The 24963-nt window shown below is 60.3% G+C and overlaps 1 protein-coding gene and 1 non-coding gene across 2 annotated transcripts; one reads left to right on the forward strand and one right to left on the reverse strand.

The window, feature by feature from the left end:
* Positions 1–415: 415 nt before the first annotated feature.
* LOC142821476 (zinc finger protein RFP-like) lies at positions 416–13866 on the forward strand. The gene is made up of 8 exons (XM_089771105.1): positions 416–2142; positions 2428–2523; positions 3579–3809; positions 4159–4181; positions 4912–5024; positions 5734–5754; positions 6014–6040; positions 13155–13866. The coding sequence occupies exons 1-8, from the start codon at positions 1726–1728 to the stop codon at positions 13712–13714; spliced, it is 1488 nt and encodes a 495-aa protein (XP_089627231.1). The 5' UTR covers positions 416–1725; the 3' UTR covers positions 13715–13866.
* A 7586-nt stretch (positions 13867–21452) lies between these two features.
* Positions 21453–21526, reverse strand: TRNAI-UAU (transfer RNA isoleucine (anticodon UAU)). The gene has a single exon. It is a non-coding gene; the product is annotated as a tRNA-Ile (tRNA).
* Between the last annotated feature and the right edge of the window lie 3437 nt (positions 21527–24963).

The raw sequence follows: 24963 nt of genomic DNA on the forward strand, positions 1-24963 counted from the left end.
CTGAGCCCCGGGCGGGAGAGCGGAGCGGGGGGGGGGGTTTGTGTCCGCCCCGCCCCGCCCCGCCCCCCCCCCCCCCTCCTGCTGCGGCTGCTGCGGCAGAGACACGCAGCGGCCCCGCCCCCAGGGGGTTTCTGCCCTTAGTAATGGGGGGGGCGAAGTGCGGGCTCTGGGGCCGAGGGATCAAACCCCCCCCCCCCAGCAGGGAGCAGCTGCCCGGGGGGGCAGGAACACTGGTCGGACAGAAAAGGGCAAACTGGGGAGGGGGGTTAGTCGGATCAAAACGCAGTGAATCCCTGGGCAGCCTGTGCACACAGACCCCCCCCCTCCCCATGCCTGGCCCAGCCTCTGACCCAGGCAGCAGGGCGCCCTGGGGGGACAGAGTCACAGGGGCGGGGGCGGCGGTGGAGGGGATGGAGCCAGTTGGGGGAACAGCAGCTGGGAGGGGCAGAGTGGGGCTGAGTCTCAGTGGGGGGGGGTGACTCTACCCTCTATCCCAGTTGACCCAGTTGTGCCTTGTCGGCACAGAACAGCCACCTACCCGCCTAGGCCTTGGCTGTGTCTGAGCAATGGGGGCAGCCACCCCCTGGGACCACAGGGCCTGAGCTTGTGGGGCCTGAGGAGAGGGGAACGCAAGGGGCTGGAGCAGGCATCTGTGACCACTCTGGGTGCTGCCCAAGGAAATGGGGCAACAAAGCAGAGAGCAGCCCCCTGGGGGGGGGGGAGGAGGGTAGCATCTCTTATCACCCCCATTCTCCACCCCACCTGGGGCAGTAAAAAGCCTGTTGGGGGTGTCCAGCCCTGCCTTAGCAGCTGGGGGACACTGGTCCCCAAATGGGTCCTGGCTCTGATGATCTTAATGATGGGGTGAATCACGTGCCTCAGCAGCATGTTGCTTTTATTGGGTGCAAAGGGGAACAGAATTTGATTGTGAAACATGAGGGATAAATGGGGGGATTAATCCCTTTGCCCCTTCAGCCCCCCCCCCTCAAGGAGAATGACTCAGGGCAGTAGCTTCCCTCCAGGAAGGGGACTACGCTGCAATTAGAAGCTCTGAGGAAAACCCCCAGACATGAGGATTTTCTCTCAGTAACGTGGGACCAGCCTGTTGATGACACTGAGCAAAACCCCAATGCATCCACCAGACAGTGAACACACCCAAGAAAGTAGGAGCAAACTATCTACATAGACACCCCAATCCCAGCTCCCCAGTCCCAGCTCACAATAAGGGACACAGTCCTTCAGCTCCTGCCTACGCCTATAAACAGGAGCACCACCAGCTTCTGGATGCCTTAAGAAACCCCCGGCCCTGTAGCATCTGAGAGATTAGCAAAAAATCTGGAGAGTGTCATGTGGTTTTGTGGCACAACCCACTGCCTCAGACAACAAACACGGAGCAGGGGGAGGTGCCCATAAAAGCTTGTTGGGTTTTAAGCTTCTTTTAGTTACAGACTAACATGGCTCCCCCTGAGACTTTTAACCAGGCAAGGGTCTGTGTGTCTGTAACTGCCTGGGAGTTTTCTTAGGTAGCTTGGTGCTTGTTTGGGGCATTTCTGGGGCTCTGACTTCTGTGGTGGTTTTTTTTTTCTTCATTTCCGTCCGGCGAGTGTGATTGGCTCCCAGTTGTGCAACCTGCTTTTAAAAAAAGAAGACAGCTTGAACAGGCTATGCTGCTTCCTTACTCTCAGGAAACGAAACTAACCTGCAGGGCCAGGTTGCAGAGTGGCCATGGCTGCCGGGGACCTGGCCGGGAGCTTCCAGGACGAGGTGACCTGTCCCATCTGCCTGGAATATTTCACAGACCCGGTGACCATTGAGTGTGGGCACAACTTCTGCCGGGCCTGCCTCAGCCAGTGCTGGGGGGAGTTGGAGCCGAACTTCTCCTGCCCCCAGTGCAGAGAGACCATCCTGCAGAGACACCTGCGGCCCAGCTACCAGCTGGGGAACCTGGTGGAGCTGGTGAAACGCCTGCGGCTCCCGGCAGGGCCAGTGCCCAAGGGGCAGCCAGGGTGCGAGAGGCACCAGGAGGCCCTGAAGCTTTTCTGCCAGGAGGATCAAGCCCCCATCTGCGTGATCTGCAGAGAGTCCCGGGAGCACCGCGCACACACGGCAGTGCCCATCGAGGAGGCTGCCCAGGAGTACAAGGTAGGGACCAGGCTCTGCAGGGTGGGGAGTTACAGGAGCAGTTTCTCTGCAGCAACGGAGCCTCCTGTGTGTGTCTGACCTGCCCTGGGTAAAGCCAGGGGCCTGCCTGGGAACTGCACCCAGTCACATGGAGCTGGGCCAGGCCCAGCAGCGCTGCTGGGCAGTTACCGTGGGCTGGAGAGGGGGGGACCTGCTCCCCCAGCCTCACTGCTCCGTGGCGCTGTTCTCGCTGGGCACGAGCCAGTGGCCGCAAGCAGCCCCCAGCGCCGCTGTCTGTGTTTGCAGGAGCAAATCCTGAGCCGCCTGCAGCGTCTGCGGGAGGAGAGAGACGCGCTCCGGGGCCTGAAATCCGACTGGGCCAAGGAGAGCGAGAGGCTCCTGGTAGGTGCCCTGCCCTGCCCAGCCGCTTTGCATTGGGGCGGGGGGGGGGGGGGGGGGAGGGGGAAGCAGTGACAGCGGGGGGGGGGTATGTCTCTGTGCTGGCTGGTGTCTGGGTCATTCAGAAGGTTAAAGAGTTTCAGGGTCGGTGCAGGGACACAGCTCAGAGTCACCTGAACCCATGGGGGGCAGCCTCCACTAGGGTTGCCAGATGGTTTAACAAAAAATACCAAACAGCCCCCTTCTCCCTCCAAAAACAAAACACTGGGAAAAAATTATGTTGAGGAAAAAAAAGGGGGGAGACCAAAGTTATTAAGCAAAAAAAAAAAAGGGGGGGGGGGAAGGCGCTTCACCTTTAAATGGCCCCGTACTCCTCACTCCCCCACTTACGCCTGACACGACAGGGGAAAATTGTCCCTGCCTGGCTTCCGTCCAAGAGAAATAGGAAATACTGGACATTTCACATGTCTGGTATTTTAGGAGTTTTTTTACCAAGTGGGAGACCCGAATAACAGACGGGTCAGGCAAAAACCGGACACGTGGCAACCCTAGCCTCCACTCGCAGCTACCTGGTGTAAATCTGGAGAGTGACCCCACTGGGGTTTGGGTCAGGCTCCTCTGTTACCCTGGTGTTAGTTCCCACTGGGGTCAGTGGGTTCACCCCCGGGTAGCTGGGAGCAGCCTCTGGCTCTGCCTCTCTCCTGCGGAGGTCAGGGGTGAGGCCTGTCAAAGTGCTGCATGTGCCCAGCTGTGGCAGGGTCAGGCTGAGGGGAGATCTGTGCTGACCCCCGGGTGTGAGTGTCAGACACCCCAGGGATGCCAGTGGCTGGTTTGGGCCCCATTTCCCACGGCCTGGGCTGCACCTCAGTCTGTTGGTGTCGTGACAGAGGTTGGGGTGATTTTCGGTGACACTTTTGCCCTGGGACAAGTCCTGGGCCAGACCCAGCTGGCCTGGCAAAGACACCGAGTGAAACGCTCTGCGCAGCCCGGACAAGGCCCTGCCACTTCCCACGGCCCCTCTCACTGGTGTCCCGGCCCTGCCCGCTCTGCGCCCCCAGAGGCAGACGGACGTGGAGCGACAGCTGGTGCGCTGGGAGTGCGAGCGGCTGCGGCAGTTCCTGGCGGAGCGAGAGCGCCTCCTGCTGGCCCGGCTGGGGGAGCTGGACGAGGAGATTGGGAGGAGGAGGGAGGAACACGCCGCTCGCCTGGGCGAGGAGATTTCCCGGCTCAGCGCCCTGATCTTGGAGCTGGAGGAGACGTGTCGGCAGCCGGCGCTGGAATTGCTGCAGGTGAGATGGGGTCAGATGTGCCCGGAGCCCAGTGTGGGGAGGGGACCCCCTGAGTCACTGGGGGCTCATAGGGTAACTCAGCGCAGAGAGCAGGGCCCGGGGTGGCTGCAGGGCTGGGGCCCCAGGGCTGCAGAGAGGCAGGAGTTTGGCCCATTGGGAAGGCTGGTGAAAAAGTGGGCCTGGCCCCCTGCAAAGCAGCTGATGTAAAAGGGGCTCGGCTCCCCCTAGCACAGCCCTTCAGTGGGTCTGCCACCTGGGGGAGCAACCTGTGGGGCAGGGGAGCCATTTGGGGCAGGGGCTGAGCTGGGCCATGGGCACTGACTCTCTGCTCTGTCTCCTTCCACTCTAGGGTGTGAGAAGCGCCGTGAGCAGGTACGTCCGGGCTCCATCTGCCCCCCACCCTCATCATGCTGGGAGCAGGCTCAGAGCCCGGGCTGTGAATCCAGCCCCAGCCACCAACCATGGGACTGCCGTACCCTCTGAACCCTGCCTCCTCCGTACCCACTGCCCTGGGGCCACTGCCGCTGTGGGGGTGTGAGGCACCCTGGGAGGGGACTGCCCCACAGCTCTGGGATGGGGAACCCTCCCCGGGGGCTGGGCTAGCTCAGGGGAATATTAATAGGGCTGAGGCCTGTCACCCCAAGGGCCCAGCTGGGACCCGGCCCCAGCTTTGGCTTGGCCCATGAGGGGGCCTCTGGGGAAAGAGCCAAGTGTCCCAGGCCAGGCCTTGGGGGGAGTGTCCCCATCCCACAGTCCTCACCCCATGGCGAGTGACCCGGCCCCTGGGGGCTGAGCGGAGAAGCTGAGGAGCGGCTGGGCCTGGAGAACGGGCCCTTCTCTCAGCCCAGGGAGCGGCCCAGCGAGGTCCTAGGGGGGCACATTGGCCAGGCTGGGTGTGCGGGAGTTGGGCCTGGTGCTGCCTGGGCTGCTTTCCCTCTGGCTGGAGAGAGGCCCCCAGGCTGTGTCCGCAGGAAAAACTCCCTGGGCAGCCGAGGTCCAGGCCCTGTGAGCTCTGCCTGTGGCCCAGCCCCCACCCGCTCCCCTGTGTGGCTGGGGCAGGAGGGTGAGTCAGGAGGCCAATAACACCCTCGTGTCTCTGCAGGGGTGAGGAGGCGACGTCGCCGCATCCTGCGCCCAAGTGCCCGGAGCTGGAGCGGAGAATCCGGGACTTCCCAGGAGAGAACAGTCTCCAGGGGGCCGTGACGGGATTCCTGGGTACGGGGCGGCGCTGCTGGGGGCTCCTCTCTCACTGTCTGGGGGTGTGGGGAGGGGCGTGGAAAGGCCCAGCCGGTTCCTGAGACTCCAGGGTCTGCTCCTGGAGGGCTGGCAGGTTCCTGAGCCCTGGAAGGGGGGGGCGGCGGCGGCGAGCTGCTCTGAGCAGAACGGCAGGATCCCAGCGGGATGTGAATGGCAGAGAACAGGCGCGGGGAGTGAAGGTGCCTCCCCTGCTGTCCCTATGGCCGCCCCCTCCTGCTGCCGAGCAGAGAGTCCCCCAGCCCAGCCTGCACGGGCCGAGGGGCAGGGGGAGGTTTCTGGGGATGCTGGGAGCTGGTTACCGTGGGAGACGTCACAGACTCAGGGCTCGAGTCCCAGCCGCGCGCCTGGGCCCGGTGTCTGAACCCCTTGGGCCAGACGCTCAGAGCTAGGCAGGTGCCTGGTGAGTCACACAGGGGCCTGGCGGGAGTTTCAGAATCCCCAGAGCAGCTGGGCCCCTAACTCCCTCTGGTGGCCATAGGAGTTGGGCACCTCTCCTGTTCTTGTGCGTGTGAAATCCCAGGGGCTGCGTGGCTGGGGATGGAAACACTTGAGAGAAGCTGGCTCCGGGGCCTTGCTCCCCAGGGACCCACTGGCAGCGCTGGGCAGAGCTGGGCTGTGAGCCCTGGGCACTGCCTCCCCACTGACGGGTTTTTCTCTTCCCTTCCAGGGGCGCTGGCTGCGGAGAGAGGTGAGGATCCCGGGTGCTGCCTTAGGGCTGGGCAAGGCAGCTGCTGGGAGCCTATTCCCCCCACCCAGAGCAGCTCCATGGTTGGGCGGGCACGAGGGGATTGGTGCAGGGGGGAGTCCAGCTGGAGAGTGTGGGACAGAGCAGCCGAGGGGAGACAGAGGCTGTGGGGAGCCAGGGCAGATCCGAGGGTGGTGGAAGGAGCCAGAACATCCCTACTCTGCGGTGGGAATTCTCACCTCTCTCTCTCTGCTTGTTCCAGGACTCAGGCGAGCCCGAGGATTCGCAGGTAACTGGCCTTGCACTGGTGTCGGTGACGCCATCTCCCACCCTTGGGAGAGACTGGCTCCCAGAAGCCCCCCCACCCGCCCGGCCCTTGGGGAGCAATAACACCAGACCCTTGGGCCCACCCCTGTGCAGGGACCCCACAGGCAGGGGCTGGGAGTCGGGGGGCCTCACACACCCTGCTGGCAAAGCTGGATCCTGGTGAGGGGCTGGGGGTGTTGGGGAGCCAGGTTGTGACTCCAGAGCTAAGGCCAGGACCCGCTTCCCACCTGAACCCTGCTCATCCCCCTTCGGCCTGGGGCAGGAAACCGCTTCCTGGCAGGGTCCCCTCGGTGCTCTGCAGCCTGGGGAGAAAACTCCGGGCGTGTCCAGCCAGTGGGGCTGGGCCCAGGGCAAACCAGTGTCTGGCAGTGTCTGGTTCTGGGCCCCGTCTCCTGTTTAAACAAACGGGCTATGTCTATACTGAACTGTTTTGTGCAAGAAATATGCAAATGAGGCAAAGCATGGAATATTGCTATGCCTCATTTGCATAATTAATTCAGCTTCATTTTTGCACACGAGGTTTTTGCACAAAAAGGCACTGTCTACACCGCTCCTTTTTGTGCAACAGTCTCTTGTGCAAAAAGCGGCCGCTCGTAAATTATGCAAATGAGGTGTGGTGGTATTCCACGCTTTGCCTCATTTGCATATTTCTTGCACAAAACAGCGCAGTAGCCAAGGGGTCTGTCTGCTTGGCCCAGGGCAGTGAGTCTCCAAGCCGCGGGGAGCACACAACAGGGGGGTGGCTGGGTCAGCACAGGCCAGGTGCAGGCCCTGATACCTGGGGGGGCTCAGCAGAGAAGGTCGTGTGAGATCGGCAGTGACAGCCCCCCAAGCTCTTCAGGGCTATTTAGTGCTGGGGCATGAACCCCACAACCAGAGTCTGCCCCTCCCGGCTCTGGGACGCGCTGCCCACCTGTGTAGCCAAACCTGCCATGTCTGCAGACCCCCGGTATGAGACCCCCAGGCTGGACGAGGGGAGCCAGGAGGGTGTCTGGGGCAGTTGCTAGCTGCCCCCCTGTGCTCTATGAGGGGGGCTCTGTGGCCAGTGCCGGTGCTGGGGGATGCCGGGGCAGTGGCAGAGGGTCTGTGCCGCTTGCAGGGCCCAGGGGACACGTTGCTCTGGGCAGAGAGTTCAGGCTGGAGCCAAGTCTCCACTGGCAGCCGGGTCTGTGGGCTGAGATCAGGGCTGGGGGGATTTTCCTGGCCAGGGCACATTTCACAACCGCTCTGGAGTGTCCCAGTTGGTGCCCTGAGCCCGGCCGGCCCGTCACCGTGTGGGGCTGGGGTTGGGGACAGTCCGTCCCTGCCGGTCACTGGGGCCTGGGCGCCTCAGCTGCTCAGGCAGGTTTGCAGAGGGGCTGGGCAATCGGGTGCTAATGGTTCATCGGCAGAACAATTCGATTTGGGGTCCAGTGAAACTGCTCCTGGCCCCAGGCTGAGTTTGCTGGCGAGTGTCCATGGACAGAGCCAGGTGCCGCCGCTTCCCTTCCAGCCTGTAGCCCAGGGGCGGGGACCCAGCTGGGAGCCCCAGGTCCCTTCCCTGTGTGGGGCGGGGCAGAGATGGGAATGTGGGTCCCCCCTCAGGTGGGGGCTGGAACCGCTGGGCTCCGGGGGTCTGACGTGCAGTCCCCTCAGTCTCTGCTGCTGCAGATGCTCCCCTGGGTGTAAACACGGCCCTGGGCCCTGGGCAGAGTGTGGGGGTGAGCCTGGCTCTGCAGCACAGTGGGGCGGCCCCGCCTGGGAACCCAGAGTCCAGCCCCAGTGACCTGCAATTACTGACCCATAACTCAGTGAGGGGAGGGGCACGGCCCCGGCACAGCAGCGTCCGAGGCCGTGGGAGCCGGGTTCCCTTGCACCGATGCAGCTGCCCCCGTGCAAACCCCCAGTGCAGCCACGTGGGTGTGAACTGGGACTGGCCCCAGTGCAGCTTCTCCCAGGTGGAGGGGCAGGAAATGGGGAATTGCCCCTTCCCCTCCCCACTGCCCTCATTAGCAACAGCCCATTGGTTTGCAGTTGCACCCCCGCCCATCCTCCACTGCCCTGCCCCTCCTAGGAGCCCTGGTGGGGGGGGGGGGCTGGGCTGGGGTGGTGGAGGCCTGTCCCCTCCCCTTCCTATATCCGTCCTTACGCTCCACCCCTCAATCCCCCTGGCACCTGCCCTTCCCCTTCCCCTCCCCACAGCCTCCTGGTGCTGCCTCCTTCCCTCACTGCCCCCCCAACGCCTGCCCCCTGCCTCCTCCTTCTCTGTGCCCACCCCCTCACCGCCCTCTGCCCCTGGTTCTCCTCACGCCCCTCTGCACCCTCACATGTGACTTGCCCCACCCCCCATCTTCCTCATGCCCCCTCCTTTCACCCCCTCTGCCCCGGCACCCACTGCTCCCTCCCCTCCCCCTTCCTTTTGTCTGCCCCTCCCTTCCCCCTTCTCTCCCCTGGCACCTGCCCCTCCCCCTGCCCTCTGGTGCCCTCCCTTCCCTCGCCCCCTTCAGCCTCCAATAGCTGCTTCACACCTGGCCCCTTCTTGGCCCTGGTGCCTGTCGCACTCCAGGCTGCACCCCTGTGCCCTGGCACCTGCTGCTTGTACCTTGTAGCCCCTGACATCCCCCCCCCATTCCCTTGCCCTCCCACCCCCTGGCACCTGCCCCTCCTCCCACACTTTGTGCCCTCTAGCCCCTGGCATCTGCCCCACGTAGGCCTCAGCATGAGCCCTTCCCTCACCCCCTGTGCCTGCCCCTCCCCTCCCCTCTGCTTCCCGATACCTGCACCTTCCCACACCCCAAACCACTGGTGCCAGCCCCTTTGTGCTCCCCTCCCCTGGCCCCCTGGGCCCATCTCTCCCCGCTGCTTTCCCAGCGCAAGTCCCTGCCTTTGGCCCCCTTTGGGCCCCCTGAAGTTTGTTCCTTCCCCTCCCTCCTCCTCTAGCCCATTGGTGCCCTACACTCCCCTCTGGGTCCTGCCCCTCCACTCACCTTCCCCTAACTTCTGGGTCCTGCCCCTCCACTCACCTTTCCTCTGTCCCCTTGTGCCCTCCCTTCTCCTCACCCAACTCTCCACCCTCCTCTGCTCCCCTGTTCCCTTGTCCCCACTCTGCCCCCTGGTGCCTGCCCTGCTCCTCTCTGCCCTGCTTGTCTCTGCCCCTCTGCTCTGCCCCCCCCCCCAACCTCTGGTACTGCTCCTTCCTTTGCCCATCTCTGTTCTCCTGGCACCTGCCCTGCATGCCCCTCCCCCCTTGATAACCACCCTCCCCATGCTGCCCTTTTGCCCCCTGGGGTCTGCCCCCCATGTCCCACCTCTCTATTTTCCCTCATCACCTGGCCGGCCAGTCTCCCACCCCCTCCTTGCCCCTGGGGCCACGTGAGGCCTGGAGAATGTGGGCAGGTGAGGAGAACGTGAGTCAGGAAGTGTCATTTCCCCTTCACTGCACACAGGAGCCAGGGGCACCCAGTGACGTGACCAGGCAGTGAGACTGACCCACACACAAGGCAGCGTTTCCTCATGCAGCGCAGTCGGCCGGCGGGGCTCTGCCGGGGGTGGGGTGAAGGCCAAAGTCACAGCATGGTCAGAAAGGGCAAGATCCGTTCACGGAGGGTCGCTCCGCCAGTGGCTCTGAGCCAGGACGGGCAGGGATGCGCCAGCCTGATCTGAGTGTCCCCAACCTCTGTGCGCCGGACGCTGGGAGTGGGCGACAGGGCAGGGATCACTAGACGATTCCCTCCTCTGCTCATTCCCTCTGGCTGCTCCAGGCACTGCAGTGGCAGGAGGCAGGACACTGGGCAGAGGGACCAGGGGTCTGGCCCAATATGGCTGATTTTGCATAAATATTAATTAAAATAACAACACAGTTAATACAGAAACTCCCCCGAACACTGGCCTGTCGCGCTAGTGATGTTGTGACACAACGACCTTGGAAAATGATGGATTTTAAAAGTCTTGGCCTCCTAGGAAACCTGTTTTTCTATCTGATTCCCAGGCACAAAGCAGGGCGCTGGAGCAAGGTCACTGACACACAGTCCCACAGAACCATGTTCTGGCTGCTGCTTGTTTGCTGCACCACCGTTCCCGCTACTGCTCCATCTCCAATGGCCCGGCCCCGGCCCCTTCTGCTGCCCCACTCCCCCCCCCCCCCCCCCCCCGCACACATATGCCCTCAGCCCATTCCCTCAAGGTCCCACCAGCTCTGGGTGATGGCAGTTCTGAGTGGGGAACCTCTCCCCACACACTGACCCCAGCAGGGCTCATCCCTGAGAGCTCTGTGACTGCAGCTCCAGCCATCACTGAACACACCCAAAGGCTCCGTCTGCATGGGAGAGAGGAGCCGGCAAACCCCTGGGCCACCCGCCCTCTCTTCACCGGCCCCCGGCAGCACCACCCTGCTCCCCAGCGCAGGGCGTGTGGGGGTGGCCAGGGCTTAACCTGTCACCAGAGAGGGGCCGGGCTCCAGCATGTTTGTTATTTTCCCAACTGAATTGCTGAGCCCAGAGGTGCCAGGGCTGAGAACTGAGGTCTCAAAGGGGCCAAGTGCGTCTGTATCTTTAAAAAGCCTCAAAAACCAACAAGTGCTCCTGTAGCAGCTGAGAAACCAACAACCAATCCAGTCATCTCTCTGTTAGGCTGTAAGCCCAGAGGGGCCAGGGCTGGGAACTGACGAGTGCCGTGGGGCCGGAGCTGAGCCCTGGGCCAGTCCTCGCACAGATTCGGTGCTGAGGGTCCCTCCCCCAGGCAGGCCCGGCCCAGCTCTGCTGCTGCCCGTCACTCAGACACTAAAAGGGTCCCGGCATTTCCTGACCCCACATGGCACCTCAGTGGTTTGTGCCCAGCCCCAGGCAGAATGGATCCCCGGGCAGCCCGGCTCTGTGGGCCGGGCCCCAGGCAGGGCAGGCGTGTCCCTGGCAATACAGGCTGGGCCTGGCATCATCCCAGTCCGGCTCCTCACGAGCTGTTGGGGAGGCTCCCTCAGACCCTGCTTACACACCAGCGGGTTGGCCAGGGCAGCCGGACCAGCCCCACCAGCACAGACAGCAGCCAGGAGAGCTCGTCCGGGCCCTGCTGACACACCCGCCCTGCGCACTCAGGGGAGAGTCAGGAGCTGCCCAGTGGATCAGCAGAGCGTTCACATGGCCACAGCCCGTGTGTCTCCTGGGCGCACCTCAGTGCACGTCATAAAATGTATTCCGCACACGGCTAGGGACAGTTGGAGGGAGCACTGGTGTACACCCCTCGGGGATTCTAGGGACACTCTGGCTGGAACCTGCCCCTCCCTTCACCCTCCTCTGTGCTCATAGTGCCTGTTCCTCTTGCCCCCATTGCCCCCCTTCTGCCCCCTCATCTGTGCCTCCCCTTCCCTCTCCCAGCATCAGCCTGTCCCCTCCCCCCAACCCCGCCCCACTGACACCTTCCCACCCCTCCCCCGCTCCTCCTGCCCTTTCCCTTCACTGTCTCCCCCTTGGCCCCTGATAGCCCTAGTGCCTGCCCCTCCTCCTGCCCCATTGCTGCCAGCCCGCCTGCTCCTCCTCTGCCCTCTGCCTTTAACCCCTCCCCAAGTACCTCTCTAGCCCCCTGGCACCCACCCTTCCCTTCCCACCCACTGAGAATAAAACCTTCCCTCTCCCCCCATCTGCCCTGGTGCCTTCCCCATCCCTGTCCCCCGGCATTTGTCTCTCCCCCACTCTGCCCCTTCTTGCTTCCCCTTTCTCCTCCCGCCCTGCCCCCTCCCCTCAGCACAAGCCCCTTTCCTCTCCCCCACCCCCATCCTGCTACCTGCCCCCTCCTCTCACATTTCCTCCACCTTCCCCTTAGTTCTCCCCTGCCCCTCGCCCTCTGCCCCCCCCCCGCGCCCGACCCTGCATCCCTCATCCCCCTCTAGCTCCTGGTACCAGCCCCTCTGGTCACTGCTCCTCTGCCTCCCTGAGGCCCCTCTCTGCCTTCACCTCCGTCGGAATCACAGAACTGGCAGGGACCTCGAGAGTCATCGAGTCCAGTCCCCGGCCCTCACGGCAGGGCCAAGCACCATCCAGACCATCCCTGACAGGTGTGTGTCCAGCCCGCTCTTCAATATCTCCAGGGATGGAGACTCCACAACACCCCCCAGGCAATTTATTCCAGTGTCTCACCACCCGGACAGCCAGGAAGTTTTTCCTGGTGTCCAACCTCAACCTCCCTTGCTGCAGTTTAAACCCCATTGCTGCTTGTCCTGTGCTCAGAGGCCAAGGGGAACAAGTTTTCTCCTTCCTCCTTGTGACACCCTTTTAGATACTTGAAAACTGCTCTCATGTCCCCTCTCAGTCTGCTCCTTTCCAAACCAAACAAGCCCAATTCCGTCAGCCTCCCCTCCTAGCTCATGTTCTCTCGACCTTGCATCGTTCTTGTTGCTCTTCTCTGGACCTTCTCCAATTTCTCCACCTCTCTCCTGAAATGTGGGGCCCAGAACTGGACACAAGACTCCAGCTGAGGCCTGATCAGCGCAGGGCAGGGCAGAAGGACGACTCCTCGTGTCTCGCTCCCTGGGCCCCCCTTTGGGTCCTGTGGTGTAGGCCCCACCCCATCATCTCTGCTGCACTGGTGCCCACATCTCCTTCCCCCCTCTGCCTCCCTAGGGCCTGCCCTTCCCCACACCCCTCTGTCTGCCCCTCTGCCCCCTTCCTCCCCCTCTGCCCCCTGGTGTCCACCCCTCCCTCTGCCCTCCTTGCATCTGCCCCTCCACACAGCCCCCCTGGGGACTGCCCCATCCCTCGCCCCTCTGTGGCCTTGTGCCTGCTCCTCTTGCCCCACATTGGCCCTACGGTTGCTCACTCTGCTCCACCCCTCCCCCTCTGCCCCATCATCTGCCCCATCATCTGCCCCTCCCCCTTCCTCTCCCAGCATTACCCTGCCCCTCCCCCCACAGTCAGCTTGCCACCCCTCCCCCGCTCCTCCTGCCCTTTTCCTGCTCTGTGTCTCCTCACCGGCAGAGGGGCCTGACTCCCCTCAGGTAATAAGCCCCCCCCCCCCGCACAGCGATTAACGGGGGGGGAGGTTAATTCCCCCCTTAGCCCAGGGACCCGCCCCTGCCCCCGGCCCTGACTCTGTGACTCTCTCCCCAGTGGACGTGACGCTGGATCCAGACTCGGCTCATCCCAACCTCGTCCTGTCTGAGGATCGGAAAAGCGTGAGATACGGAGACACGAGCCAGGATCTGCCCAACAATCCGGAGAGATTTGACCCTTGTGTCTCTGTGCTGGGCGCCGAGGGGTTCGCGGGCGGGAGGCGTTACTGGGAGGTGGAGGTGGGAGACAAGACTGCCTGGGACCTGGGGGTCTGCAGGGAATCTGTGAGCAGGAAGGGGAAGGTTTTACTCTCACCTGGGAATGGATACTGGGCCGTGTGGCTGAGGGACGGGGGATACGAGGCCCTCACCTACCCCTCCACCCCCCTCCCCGTGAGCGCCAGGCCCAGCCGGGTGGGGGTTTTCCTGGACTACGAGGCGGGCGAGGTCTCGTTTTACAATGTGACTGACGGGTCCCATCTCTTCACCTTCACCGGCACCTTCTCCGGGACGCTGCGCCCTTTCTTCTGTCCCGGTCTCAACGCCGGGGGCACCAACGCGGCTCCCCTGACCATCTGCCCGGTGCCGGCCCAGCCGGGAGGGAATCCCTGCCCCTAACAATGACCCCGCGGCACCGACTGGCCCCTCCCAGCGCTGCGGCTCTTCTCCCGGGGTGGGGCCGGTTACTGCAGGTACCTGGATGTTTTGTGCCAACCGGTCACTGCCCCTTTCCCTTTGCAAATGGATTCTCCAGTGGAAAACCGGACACCTGGCAGCCCAGCCCAGGCCGGGTGAATGGGACCCCCTGGCTGGAAAGAACCCAGGCTGCCTTTCCCCCCACCCCAGGTTTGCTCCACCCCAGCACAGGGTGATGCTGGTACGAAACACGGCCAGACAGTGGGTGAGGTTTGCTGCTCTCACCTTCCCTCATCTCCTGCCCCAGGGGGAGCAGATGGTGGGGGAGGGAGAAGGGGACTTTCACACCTGTCAGAGTTTTCTAACACTGTGACATCTCAATGTCAAATATGAAAGAAAAAGAAGTCTTCTAATTTAAAAACTGTTGTTGTTGTAACCAGGTGGCGGCCCAACAACTTTTCCTTTATGTTTCAACAGCTTTTTATTAAAAATCTATTTTTAGAAATGGAATGATTGACCTTTATTCTTCCCTCACGTCAATATGGACATTTGTATACATCCTTTGCAATTTTCAACTTTCTACCACATATCGTTGGTAATCAAGATATGACCCCTCCCTGCCTGCTCCTGCATCAATTAACACCGCTCTGCCCCATAATGTAAGAACTAGGAGTCACCAAATGAAATTAATAAGTAGCAGGTTTAAAACAAACCAAAGGAAGTTTTTCTTCATGCAGCACAGTCAACATGTGGAACTCCTCGCCGGAGGATGTTGTGAAGACCAGGATTTTAACATGGTTCAAGAAAGAGCTTAATAGATTCTTGGAGGTTAGACCCAGGAATGACTATTAGCCAGGATGGGCAGGGAGGGTGTCTTGGCCTCTGTTTGTCTGGGGCTGGGAATGGGCCACAGGGGGTGGGTCACTTGGGGATTCCCTGTTCTGTTCATTCCCTCTGGGGCACCCAAATTGGCCACTGTGGGCAGACAGGACACTGGGCTGGAGGGGCCTTTGGCCTAACCCAGCCTTGCCATTCTGATGTTCTGTAGAGCAGTTAATCATAGAAATGCAGGGGAGGGCGACAGGTTTATTGCAGAGCAGGGACGTGCTCTCCTTGGTGAGGAAATGCTGCCGCCTGGTACCTGAGCCCTGCAGGAGGGACCGTCTCAGCTGTGCCTCATTGGCACTGATGGCCCAGCTCTCTCCTCCCTGCAGCAGCAGAGCCAGGCTCCGATTGGGCTTTAGCCCTAGCGTACCATGCCCAGAGAGGAGCGGTTCAGTGTCCCTGTGGCTCTGCGAGAGGCAGGCCCTGTCCCCACAGATGGGCTGGCAGGTTGTATAACCAGCTGTGACACTGCCCTGTCCTACCTACAGCAACCTGCACTGCAAAGCAGCAGCTTTTCCCCCTCACAGCGCTGGCGGAGCCGTGTGAGTGTTCGCTCCCAGCCTGCTGGCAGCTGTGAGAGCCCTGGGGCATGCTGGGGGGGCCTGGCCCACTCCAGCAGGGATCAGAGAGCCCAGGGGCCATGCACACACGTTGCAGCACCACCCGCCCAGGGTCCGTGCTCTCCGGGGTATCTTACTGCCCAGAGACCGGCACCAGGGCAGTTCACAAACACCAGCGGGGGGCCTGTGAGGGTCACCACCTTAGAGAGGGAAAAAAATCTGACTGCTCCAGGCACCTGCCTGCCCCCCGCCCCCCCCCGGGCTCTGTGTTTGCATCCCACACGGGCTCCTGTTCCTAGGGCTGCCTCAGGCCCCATCCTTGCCCCCACTTCCCTTCCACCCTCCACTGCCCTGCCCCCTCCTAGGGAGCCCTGGGGGAGGGGCTGGGCTGGGGAAGTGGAGGCCTGTCCCTTCCCTCTGTCTGTCCTTACACTCCACCCTCTCAATCTCCCTGGCACCTGCCCTTTTTCCTCCCCTCCCCACACCTCCTGGTGCCACCCCCCCTTCCCTCACTGCCTTCTCAAGGCCTGCCCCCTGCCTCCTTCTCTGTGCCCACCTCCTCACTGCCCTCTGCCTCAGTTCTCCTCATGCCTGTCTGTGCCCCCACATGTGACTTACCCCCCCACCTTCCTTATGCCCCCCCCTTTAATCCCTTCTGCCCCGGCAACCACTGCTCCCTCCCCTCCCCCTCCCTTTTGTCTGCCCCTGGCACTTGCCTCTTCTCCCACCCCTTGTGCCCTCTAGCCCCCGGCATCCACCCCTTCCCTTGTCCTCCCACCCCCTGATGCCCACCCCCCTCAGCCCAATTTGTCCCTTGTGCCTGTCCAATCCCACACCCCACCACTGTCCTGCTGGCATTTCTCTCTCCCCCACTCTGAGCCCCCCACCACCAGCCACTGCCTTCCCCTTCCTTCTCTTGCCCTGGGTCCCACCTAGGCCTCAGCATGAGCCCTTCCCTTGCCCCCTGCCTGTGCCTGCCCCTTCCCTCACTCCCTCCCCCTGCCACCTTCCCCTTAGTTCTGCCCCTCCCCTCTCCTCTGCCTCCCTGTCACCTGCACCCCTCCCCAAACCACTGGTGCCAGCTCCTTTGAGCTCCCCTCCTCTGCCCCCTAGGCCCATTTCTCCCAGCTACCTGCCCAATGCAAGTCTCCCCTCTTGGCCCCCTTTCGGCCCCCTGATGTTTGCCCCTTCCCGTCCCCCCTCCTCTAGCCCACTGGTGCCCTCTCCTCCCCTCTGGGTCCTGCCCCTCCACTCACCTTTCCTCTGCCTCCCTTATGCCCTCCCTTCTCCACACCCAACTGTCTGCCCCCTCCTGTGCTCCCCTGTTCCCTTGTCTCCACTCTGCCCCCTGGCGCCTGCCCCTCTGCTCTCTGCCCTGCTTGCCTCTGACCCCATCCTTCCCTAGGGACTGCTCCTTGCCGTGCCCATCTCTGTTCTCCAGGCACCCACCCCTCATGCCCCTCCCCCCTTGATAATCACCCTCCCCTTTCTGCCCTTTTGCTCCCTGGGGTCTGCCCCCCATCCCCCTCTCACCTCTCTCTTTCCCTTGTCACCTGCCCCGTCTCCCACCCCCTCCTTGCCCCTGGTGTCACGCGAGGCCTGGAGAATGTGGGCAGCTGTGGGAACGTGAGTCAGGAAGTGTCATTTCCCCTTCACTGCACACAGGAGCCAGGGGCACCCAGTGACGTGACCAGGCAGCAAGACTGACCCACGCACAAGGCAGCGTTTCCTCAGGCAGCGCAGTCGGCCGGCGGGGCTCTGCCGGGGGGGGGGGGGGGGCTGAAGGCCAAAGTCACAGCATGGCTCAGAAAGGGCAAGATCCGTTCACGGAGGGTCGCTCCGTCAGTGGCTCTGAGCCAGGACGGGCAGGGATGCGCCAGCCTGATCTGAGTGTCCCCGACCTCCGTGCACTGGACGCTGGGAGTGGGTCACAGGTTGGATAGTGGGGGAGGTCGGGGTTGGAGATGAGGAAAAACAATTTCCCTAGGTGGGTAGGGAAGCGCTGGGCTGGGTTCCCTAGGGAGAGGGTGGAATCTCCATCCCTAGAGGTGTTTCAGTCCCACCTGGACCAAGCCCTGGCTGGGATGATTGAGTTGGGTGGGTCCTGCTTTGGGCCGGGGGCTGGACACGATGCCTCCTGAGGTCTCTTCCCACCCTAGGATTCTATAATTCTATGATCACTAGACGATTCCCTCCTCTGCTCATTCCCTCTGGCTGCTCCAGGCGCTGCAGTGGCAGGAGGCAGGACACTGGGCAGAGGGACCAGGGGTCTGACCCAATATGGCTGATTTTGCATAAATATTAGTTATAATAATAACAACACAGTTGTAAAAACTGTAGAAACCATTTCATATTTAGCTAGAAGCCATCTTGTATAACAGAAACCATTTCAGGTTTTTGCTTTGGCACGTAGACCAGAGTGAACTTTCTATCACCCCATGTGCCAGGCCAAGACAGATGTGCTATTGGAATGTGTTCATTGGGCAGTTTCAAGGGAAGCCTTACTCCCTGCTACCTGCCTCCATCTTCTGCTGCTAAGGCTTTGCTTTTCCTAGTTTAATTGATGATTTCTGTAATTGGATGCCCCAAAGTCAGACTGTTTGGTTAATGGTATAAAGATACTAAGATCGATTGTATTAGCAGCCTCGCTGGGCCCAGCTCTGCTGGGATCACGTTTGGCTCACTTTGCTTTTATTGTCCAATCAAACCGTCTGTTTAGCCACGTAAACTGAGTGAAGCTTTTGCTTCAACACAGTTAAAACAGAAACTCCCCCAGACACTGGCCTGTCATGCTGGTGATGTTGTCACACAACGACCTTGGGAAATGATGGATTTTAAAAGTCTTGGTCTCCTAGGAAACATGTTTTTGTATCCGGTTCCCAGGCACAAAGCAGGGTGCTGGAGTGAAGTCTTTGAAACACAGTCCCAGACCCGTGTTCTGGCTGCTGCTGTCTGCTGTGCAGCCATTCCTTCTACTGCTCCATCCCCAAGGACCTGGCACCAGAAACTTCTGCTGCCCCTGCCCCGGTGCCCTCGGCCTGTCCCTCCAGGTCCCACCAGCTCTGGGCAAAGGCAGCTCCGAGTGGGGAACCTCACAGCTAGTGCAGGCCGGGCTGCCTCCCCCCCCACACACACACACCCTGTCCCCAGCAGGGCTCAGCCCTGAGAGCTCCGTGACTGCAGCTCCAGCCGTCACTGACCCAAGCCAAAGGATATGTCTGGCCCAGGCAGCTCTGACGCTGCACGGGAGAGAGGGGCCAGCAAACGGGGTCTGTGGGGCTAGCAAACCCCTGGGCCACCCACCCTCTCTTCACCAGCACCTGGCAGCCCCACCCCTCCTCCCCAGTGCAGGGCGTGTCACGGGAGAGGTGCCGGACTCCAGCACGTTTGTTACTTTCCCAGCTGATGGGCCGAGCCCAGATAGGCTGGAGGTCCTGGGGCTGGGAATCGCCGGGCCCAGAGGTTCCAGAGGGCACCACGTGCAGTTGTATCTTAAAAAAACCAACAAGTGTTCCTATAGCGCCTGAGAGACCAACAACAAATGTATTGTTAGTCTGTGGAGCTGCAGGACTTTGTGAGCCGAGAGGTGCCAGGGCTGGGAATGGACACAGATTCGGTGCTGAGGGTCCCTCCCCCAGGCAGGCCCAGCCCAGCCCTGCTGCTGCCCGTCACTCAGACACTAAAAGGGTCCCAACATTTCCTGACCCCACATGGCACCTCAGTGGTTTGTGCCCAGCCCCAGGCAGAACAGATCCCAGGCAGCCCAGCTCTGTGGGCCGGGCCCCAGGCAGAGCAGGCGTGTCCCTGGCAATACAAGCTAGGCCTGGCGCCTCCCACACCCGGCTCCTCATGAGCTGTCGGGAGTGGGGGTGCTCCCTCAGACCCTGCTGACAAACTAGTGGGTCAGCTAGAGGAGCCCCACCAGCACCACCATAGACACCAGCCATGAAAGCTCATCCAGGCCCTGCTGTCTCACCCGCCCTGCGCGCTCAGAGGAGATTCAGGAGCCTCCCAGCGGATCAGCAGAGCGTTCACATGGCCACAGCCCGTGTGTCTCCTGGGCGCACCGCAGTGCACGTCACAAAATGTATTCCACACACGGAGAGAGACAGTTGGAGGGAGCACTGGTGTACACCTCCCCCCCGGGGGTCCTAGGGAAATCCTGGCTGGAACCTGCCCCTCCCTTCACCCCCCTCTGTCCTCATGGTACCTGCTCCTCTTGCTCCCCCCCGCAATAATCCCCTTCTTCCCCTCCCGCTACCTCTCCCAGCATCAGTCTGTCCCATCCTTCCCACACCCACTGTCGTCTTCCCTCCCCTCCCTTGCATCTCCTGCTTTTCCCCCTAATTGTCTGCCCTTGGCCCCTGTTAGCTCCGGTGCCTGCCCCTCCCCCTGCCCCATTGCTGCCAGCCCATCTGCTCCTCCTCTGCCCCCTGCCTTTAACCTCTCCCCTGGTACCTCTCTAGCCCCCTGGAACCCACCCTTCCCTCACCTCCCCACCCACTGAGGATCAAATATTCCCTCCCCCTCATCTGCTCTGGTGCCTTCCCCATCCCTGTCCCCCAGTATATGTCTCCCTCCCCCACCCCTAGGTGCTTCCCCTTTCTCCTCCTGCCCCACCCTTCCCCCTGCAGCACAAGCCCCTTTCCTTTTCCCACCCTCACCCCAGCTGCCTTCCCCCTCCCCTCACACTCCTTCCACCTTCCCCTTAGTTCTCCCCTGCCCCTTCCCTCTGCCTCCCTCATCCTGCACCGCACACCCCCACTAGTCTCTGGTACGAGCCCCTCTGGTCACCTCTCTGCCTTCACTTCCATCAGAACCACAGAACTGGCAGGGACCTCAAGAGTCATCGAGTCCAGTCCCCAGCCCTCACAGCAGGGCCAAGCACCATCCAGACCATCCCTGACAGATGTGTGTCCAACCCGCTCTTCAATATCTCCAGGGATGGAGATTCCACAACCCTCCTAGGCAACTTATTCCAGTGTCTCACCACCCGGACAGGTGGGAAGTTTTTCCTCATGTCCAGCCTCAACCTCCCTTGCTGCAGTTTAAGCCCCTTGCTGCTTGTCCTGCCCTCAGAGGCCAAGGAGAACAATTTCCCCCCTTCCTCCTTGTGACGCCCTTTTGGGTACGTCTAGACTACAGGCTTCTGTCGACAAAGAGTGTCTAGACTACATTGAGTTCTGTCGACAAAGCAAGCTGCTTTGTCGACATGGTAGTGTAGACGCAAAGGACAGTTTACATGCAATAACACCTTCTGTCGACAGAAACTCTGTCAATAGAAGGCGTTATGCCTCCTAAAATGAGGTTTACCAGCGTCGACAAAATTGCTGAGTTCTGTTGACATTATGTCGACAGAACTCAGTGGTAGTGTGGACGCAGGTATAGTTTTGTCGACAAAAGTCCACTTTTGTCGACAAAACCCTGTAGTCTAGACACACCCTAAGACACAGAATAGATTTTGCTTCCCAGTGGTCCCGCGTCCCTCCTTTATCTCTGCTGTTACCCTTTAACCTCACCCAGAGACTCCTGAGAAGTCTATCTGCTGTGTCCAACTCTGCCTCAGGCCAAGTGTTTGCATGTTTCATATCGAAGGAAACTCCTCCTCCCTTTTTCCCTGCCAGTCCTTCCCGAGCAAGCTCTACCCTTCTGTGCCAAAATTCCAATAAAGTGTATTATCCCACCACGTCCCTGTGATACCAACTTCTTCCTGCTCATTACCCATCATTTCCATGTGTCTATACGAGCATCTAAGACACAGATTAGATTTTGCTTCCCAGTGGTCCCTCGTCCCTCATTTATCTCTGCGGTTACAGCCCCTGCTCGCTCCCATTTCTGGCCCGTCCCCCAGGTGTCCATGTTGTTCACTTACCTGTGGGCTTTGGGCACCTGCCCCCATCAAACCTAGTTTAAAGCCTCCTCACTAGGTGAGCCAGTCTGCACCCAAATACTCTTCCCTTCCTCAAAAGGTGAACCCCAGCCCTGCTGAGCAGCCCTTCCTGCAACAGCATCCCATGGGCAAGGAAGCCAAAGTCCCCTCCCCACAGAGCTGTAGCTGTCTGTGCCCAGGGGTCAGACACCGCCTGGGCTCGATGGCTGGAGGGAAGTGGGGAACGGCTGCACTTTGGGAGTCAGAAGTGTTGTCTGGAAACATAAAGAGCCATTTTAAAGCAATTTTAAAGCAATTTCCTGAACCAGCAGTTCCATGGATGGCCAGGGGAGGCCTCTTCTGTGTCCCAGAAGAGCATAAGTAAATGTGAGCAAAGGTTACAACAAGGCACCACTGGGACTTGAACCCAGGATCTCCTGTTTATAAGGCAGGTGTTTTAGCCAGCTAAGCCATGGTGCCCTCCTTGAAAAGGGGTTTGAAACTGTTCTACTTTATGGTGCCAGACACCCCCTTCCCATTCCAAAGTGCAGCCGTTCCCCATTCCCCTCCAGCTCTTGCCATGACTCAAGGCCTGCGCAGCCCAAGACATTTGATCCAAAACAGAACTGGATCATTTAATGCAGGAAAGGTCAATCAATGGCATTTAACCAGGATGGACAGGGCAGGTGTCCCTAGCTGGTATATTCTAGAAACTGGGAATGGGTGACAGGAGGGGTCACTTAACAATTGTCTGTCCTGAGGATTCCCACTGGGCAATGGAATTGCCGCGCGGCACGGGGTTCGAACAAGCCGGCTTTTAAAAATGGCGGAGCCGGCTTTATGCTAATGAAGCCCGGGAAATTCAAATCCCGGGCTTCATTAGCAAGTTCGGTATGCATACATTACCCCCCTAGTTCGAAGTAGGGGGGTAGTGTAGACATACCCTGACTGGGAGACACTCCCAGCAGCCAAGCACAGAGAATTACAGGCCACACAGGCCAGAATGGTCTGCATCCAGCAGCCAAAGTAGCTTAGTGGGGAGAGTATTAGACTGAAGGTCTAGGTCCCTGGTTCAATTCCTGGCTTTGGTATGCTCCAATAGGGGCTAATTGCTGCAAGTTGATGGTTTTGCTTAGAGCTGTTATCACAACCTGCACTGCAGGAGAAAAGGGGAGATGAGCTGCATCCTGGGGCTCTTTCTGCTTTCTCTTGTCCCTGGGTCTCTTGTCCCTGGGTCTCTATCCTGCCACAGGGCAGGTACAAGGGCTACAGTTGGGGGGAATCAGGTGACACCACAAAAAACACTCCCTGTTGGCAGTGCTGGAACATGGCACCACATGAGCATGTTGCTAGCACCCATGTCTCCCCCCCTCAGGGCCACTAGAGATGTCCAGCAGCTCTGTCCTTGCACCCTGGGGCTGTCTGTCTGGGCCATGCACTCACACACACTGGCCCCTCCCTTTCTCAGGCAGGGCTCCTGTTGTTCCTTGCTTTACTCAACCTGGGAGTTGGGCTTATCCCCAAGCAGCAGGGGCTGTGTTTACCTGGGGAGACACAAATAGCAGCAGAACCCCCTTTCCCACTTTTTGCTCAGCTTTGAACCAGGAGCCTTTTGCACATTAAGCAAACACGATAACCACCACCCCACAGAAACATGCTTGTCAGTTTTTTTCAGTACATAAACTTGGACAAATATTCTGTTACTAATTCTTTGCCCAAGGCAGAGCAAGAGCAGGGAACAAGACCCCCCCCCCCAATACTTCTCTAGACCCTTTGCTCCCAACATGGGGGGGGGGGCTGTGCGCCTCGGGAGGAGTGACCCACATCATATCCCCAGCATTTCTGCCCTTCATGGATGGACCTTTGGGGGAGGCCCAGACGCTCCATCCTCTCACTCAACTCCTATCACACACTGGAGCAGGGCAGCCCCCAAGGGTAGGGCTGAGCCAAGGGGTGCTGGTCAAGGGGCAGAGGCTGCAGGAGCTGAGCGTTTCCCTAGAGCCCAGGGACTAATAACAAGGCACCATGCTCTGTGTCTCTCTCAGAAGGCGCAGAAAGGGATTGACTGGGGACGGGGAGAGTGGCTCAAGGGTTGTGAAGCTTGTTGTCCAGGTTAGGGCGTGGCCAAAACACAGGCCTCGCTGGGAGCAGGATTTGAACCTGCACAAGGAAACCCTATTGGATTTCTAGTCCAATGCCTTAACCACTCAGCCACCACAGCTGTGAACTCAGCAGCGGCCTAGGATCAGGGAAACTGGTAAATAATCCCAGTGCCCAGGCCTGACCTCACCTGCCCCACACAATTCACACAGCAAACCTGGCTCCAGAACAGGGCAAGCTTGGGGGCTCATTGCTGGGCCCTGGGGTGAAGCATTAAACCAGCCCCCTCCTGTGGGGCCTGTGAGTGTTGCTGTCCCTGCTGTACAGACAGGGCCATGGAGACAGGGAGAGGTTCACTGAATGGGCCAAGGTCACCCAGCTTGTTAGAGTCAAAATCTGCCCCCAGCTCCCTGCCCCACCCACCGACGTGCTGACTCCCTCACTGCCAGGGGGCTGTTTGCATTGGCCTCTTTTGTTTTCTTTTCTGCTGGGAGACATTGGGACAGTTGGCCAGGGCGTCCCACAGTTGCCATCTCCCTCTGTGCAGGTGCTGTCCAGAGCCCCGACTAGCAAACGCTGACACTGCTGTTAGGTCCAGACCAGAGGGGAGTGTTTAAGGGTTATTTCAGAAGAAGGGTTTCCTCCCCAAATAACTGCATCTAAACGGTGTTTTTTATTTCAAAATAAAGTATTTTGAAACAGCACCCGGACACGATTATGCAAATGTAACGCAGGATATTTAAATCCCGGTTTCATTTACAATTTCGAATGTCTCCATTTGCATCCTTCTCTTGAAAGAGGGTGCAAGTGTCGACATGTCCAGTGTGTTGCAACCTCCCAGCACTCACCTGATGTTCCCTCCCCGCTGTCTGGAATTCTCCTCCTCGTCCTGGCGCTGCAGATCATCAGCGTTGTCATCCTGGAGCTGCAGCTGCTGTTGCCCAGGTGTCTCCATCCCAGACTCCACAACTATCCCTGGAGACAGGGGCTCCCCACACCCCGGGATTCAGTCCAGTTCCTCACAGTATGCACAGTGCTGCAGTGCTTCCCCAGAGTGGGACCTGCCCTCACGGGCCCTCACATACCCCTCCCGCAATTCATTGACCTTGGGTCTGACTTGGGCTAGGATGCTGGAGCGGGGAGGTGGCCTTTCTCTGCAAGGCCATCAGCCATTGGGCCATATGTTAGATAATTTCATGGAGGTTAGGTCCATAAAAGGCTATTAGCCAGGGGATAAAATGGTGCCCCGGCCTCTGTTTGTCAGAGGCTGGAGAGGGATGGCAGGAGACAAATCGCTTGATCATTGTCTTCGGTCCACCCCCTCCGGGGCACCTGGTGCTGGCCACGGTCGGCAGACAGGACACTGGGCTAGACGGACCTTTGGTCTGACCCAGTACGGCCGTTCTGATGTTTTTATGTTTATAAATGTTGCATTCCTCCACCTGGACTGCCGGGCCTGCAGAGACTCCCCCTCGGATCACAGCTCCAAGAGGGTCTTTATCTCTGGCCCAGACACTGACAGTGCCCAGTGTTTCTGTCCCTTGCTTGGTCCTGTGACTAGGGCCGGATTAAGGCCTGGGCTAGCCGGGCAGCGCCCTTTATAGCTGCCATCAGGCGCCGCGTGCCCGGCTCCCGGATTGCGGGCTGCAGTAGCTCCCAGCAGCCACCCTGCAGTGGCTGCCCAGGGCGGGGGCCACGTTAACCCCCACAGCGCCAGCCACCAATGCCCTTCCCCCCAATGGCTGCGGGGCCCTGCATGGCCAAGCTCAGTCTGTTCCGGGTGGCCTCGGGCTGCGCACCAGCGACGGTAGCCGGGC

This window comes from Pelodiscus sinensis, chromosome 19 (assembly GCF_052426305.1).
Source record: "Pelodiscus sinensis isolate ZL-2025 chromosome 19, ASM5242630v1, whole genome shotgun sequence".
Classification (NCBI taxonomy): domain Eukaryota; kingdom Metazoa; phylum Chordata; order Testudines; family Trionychidae; genus Pelodiscus; species Pelodiscus sinensis.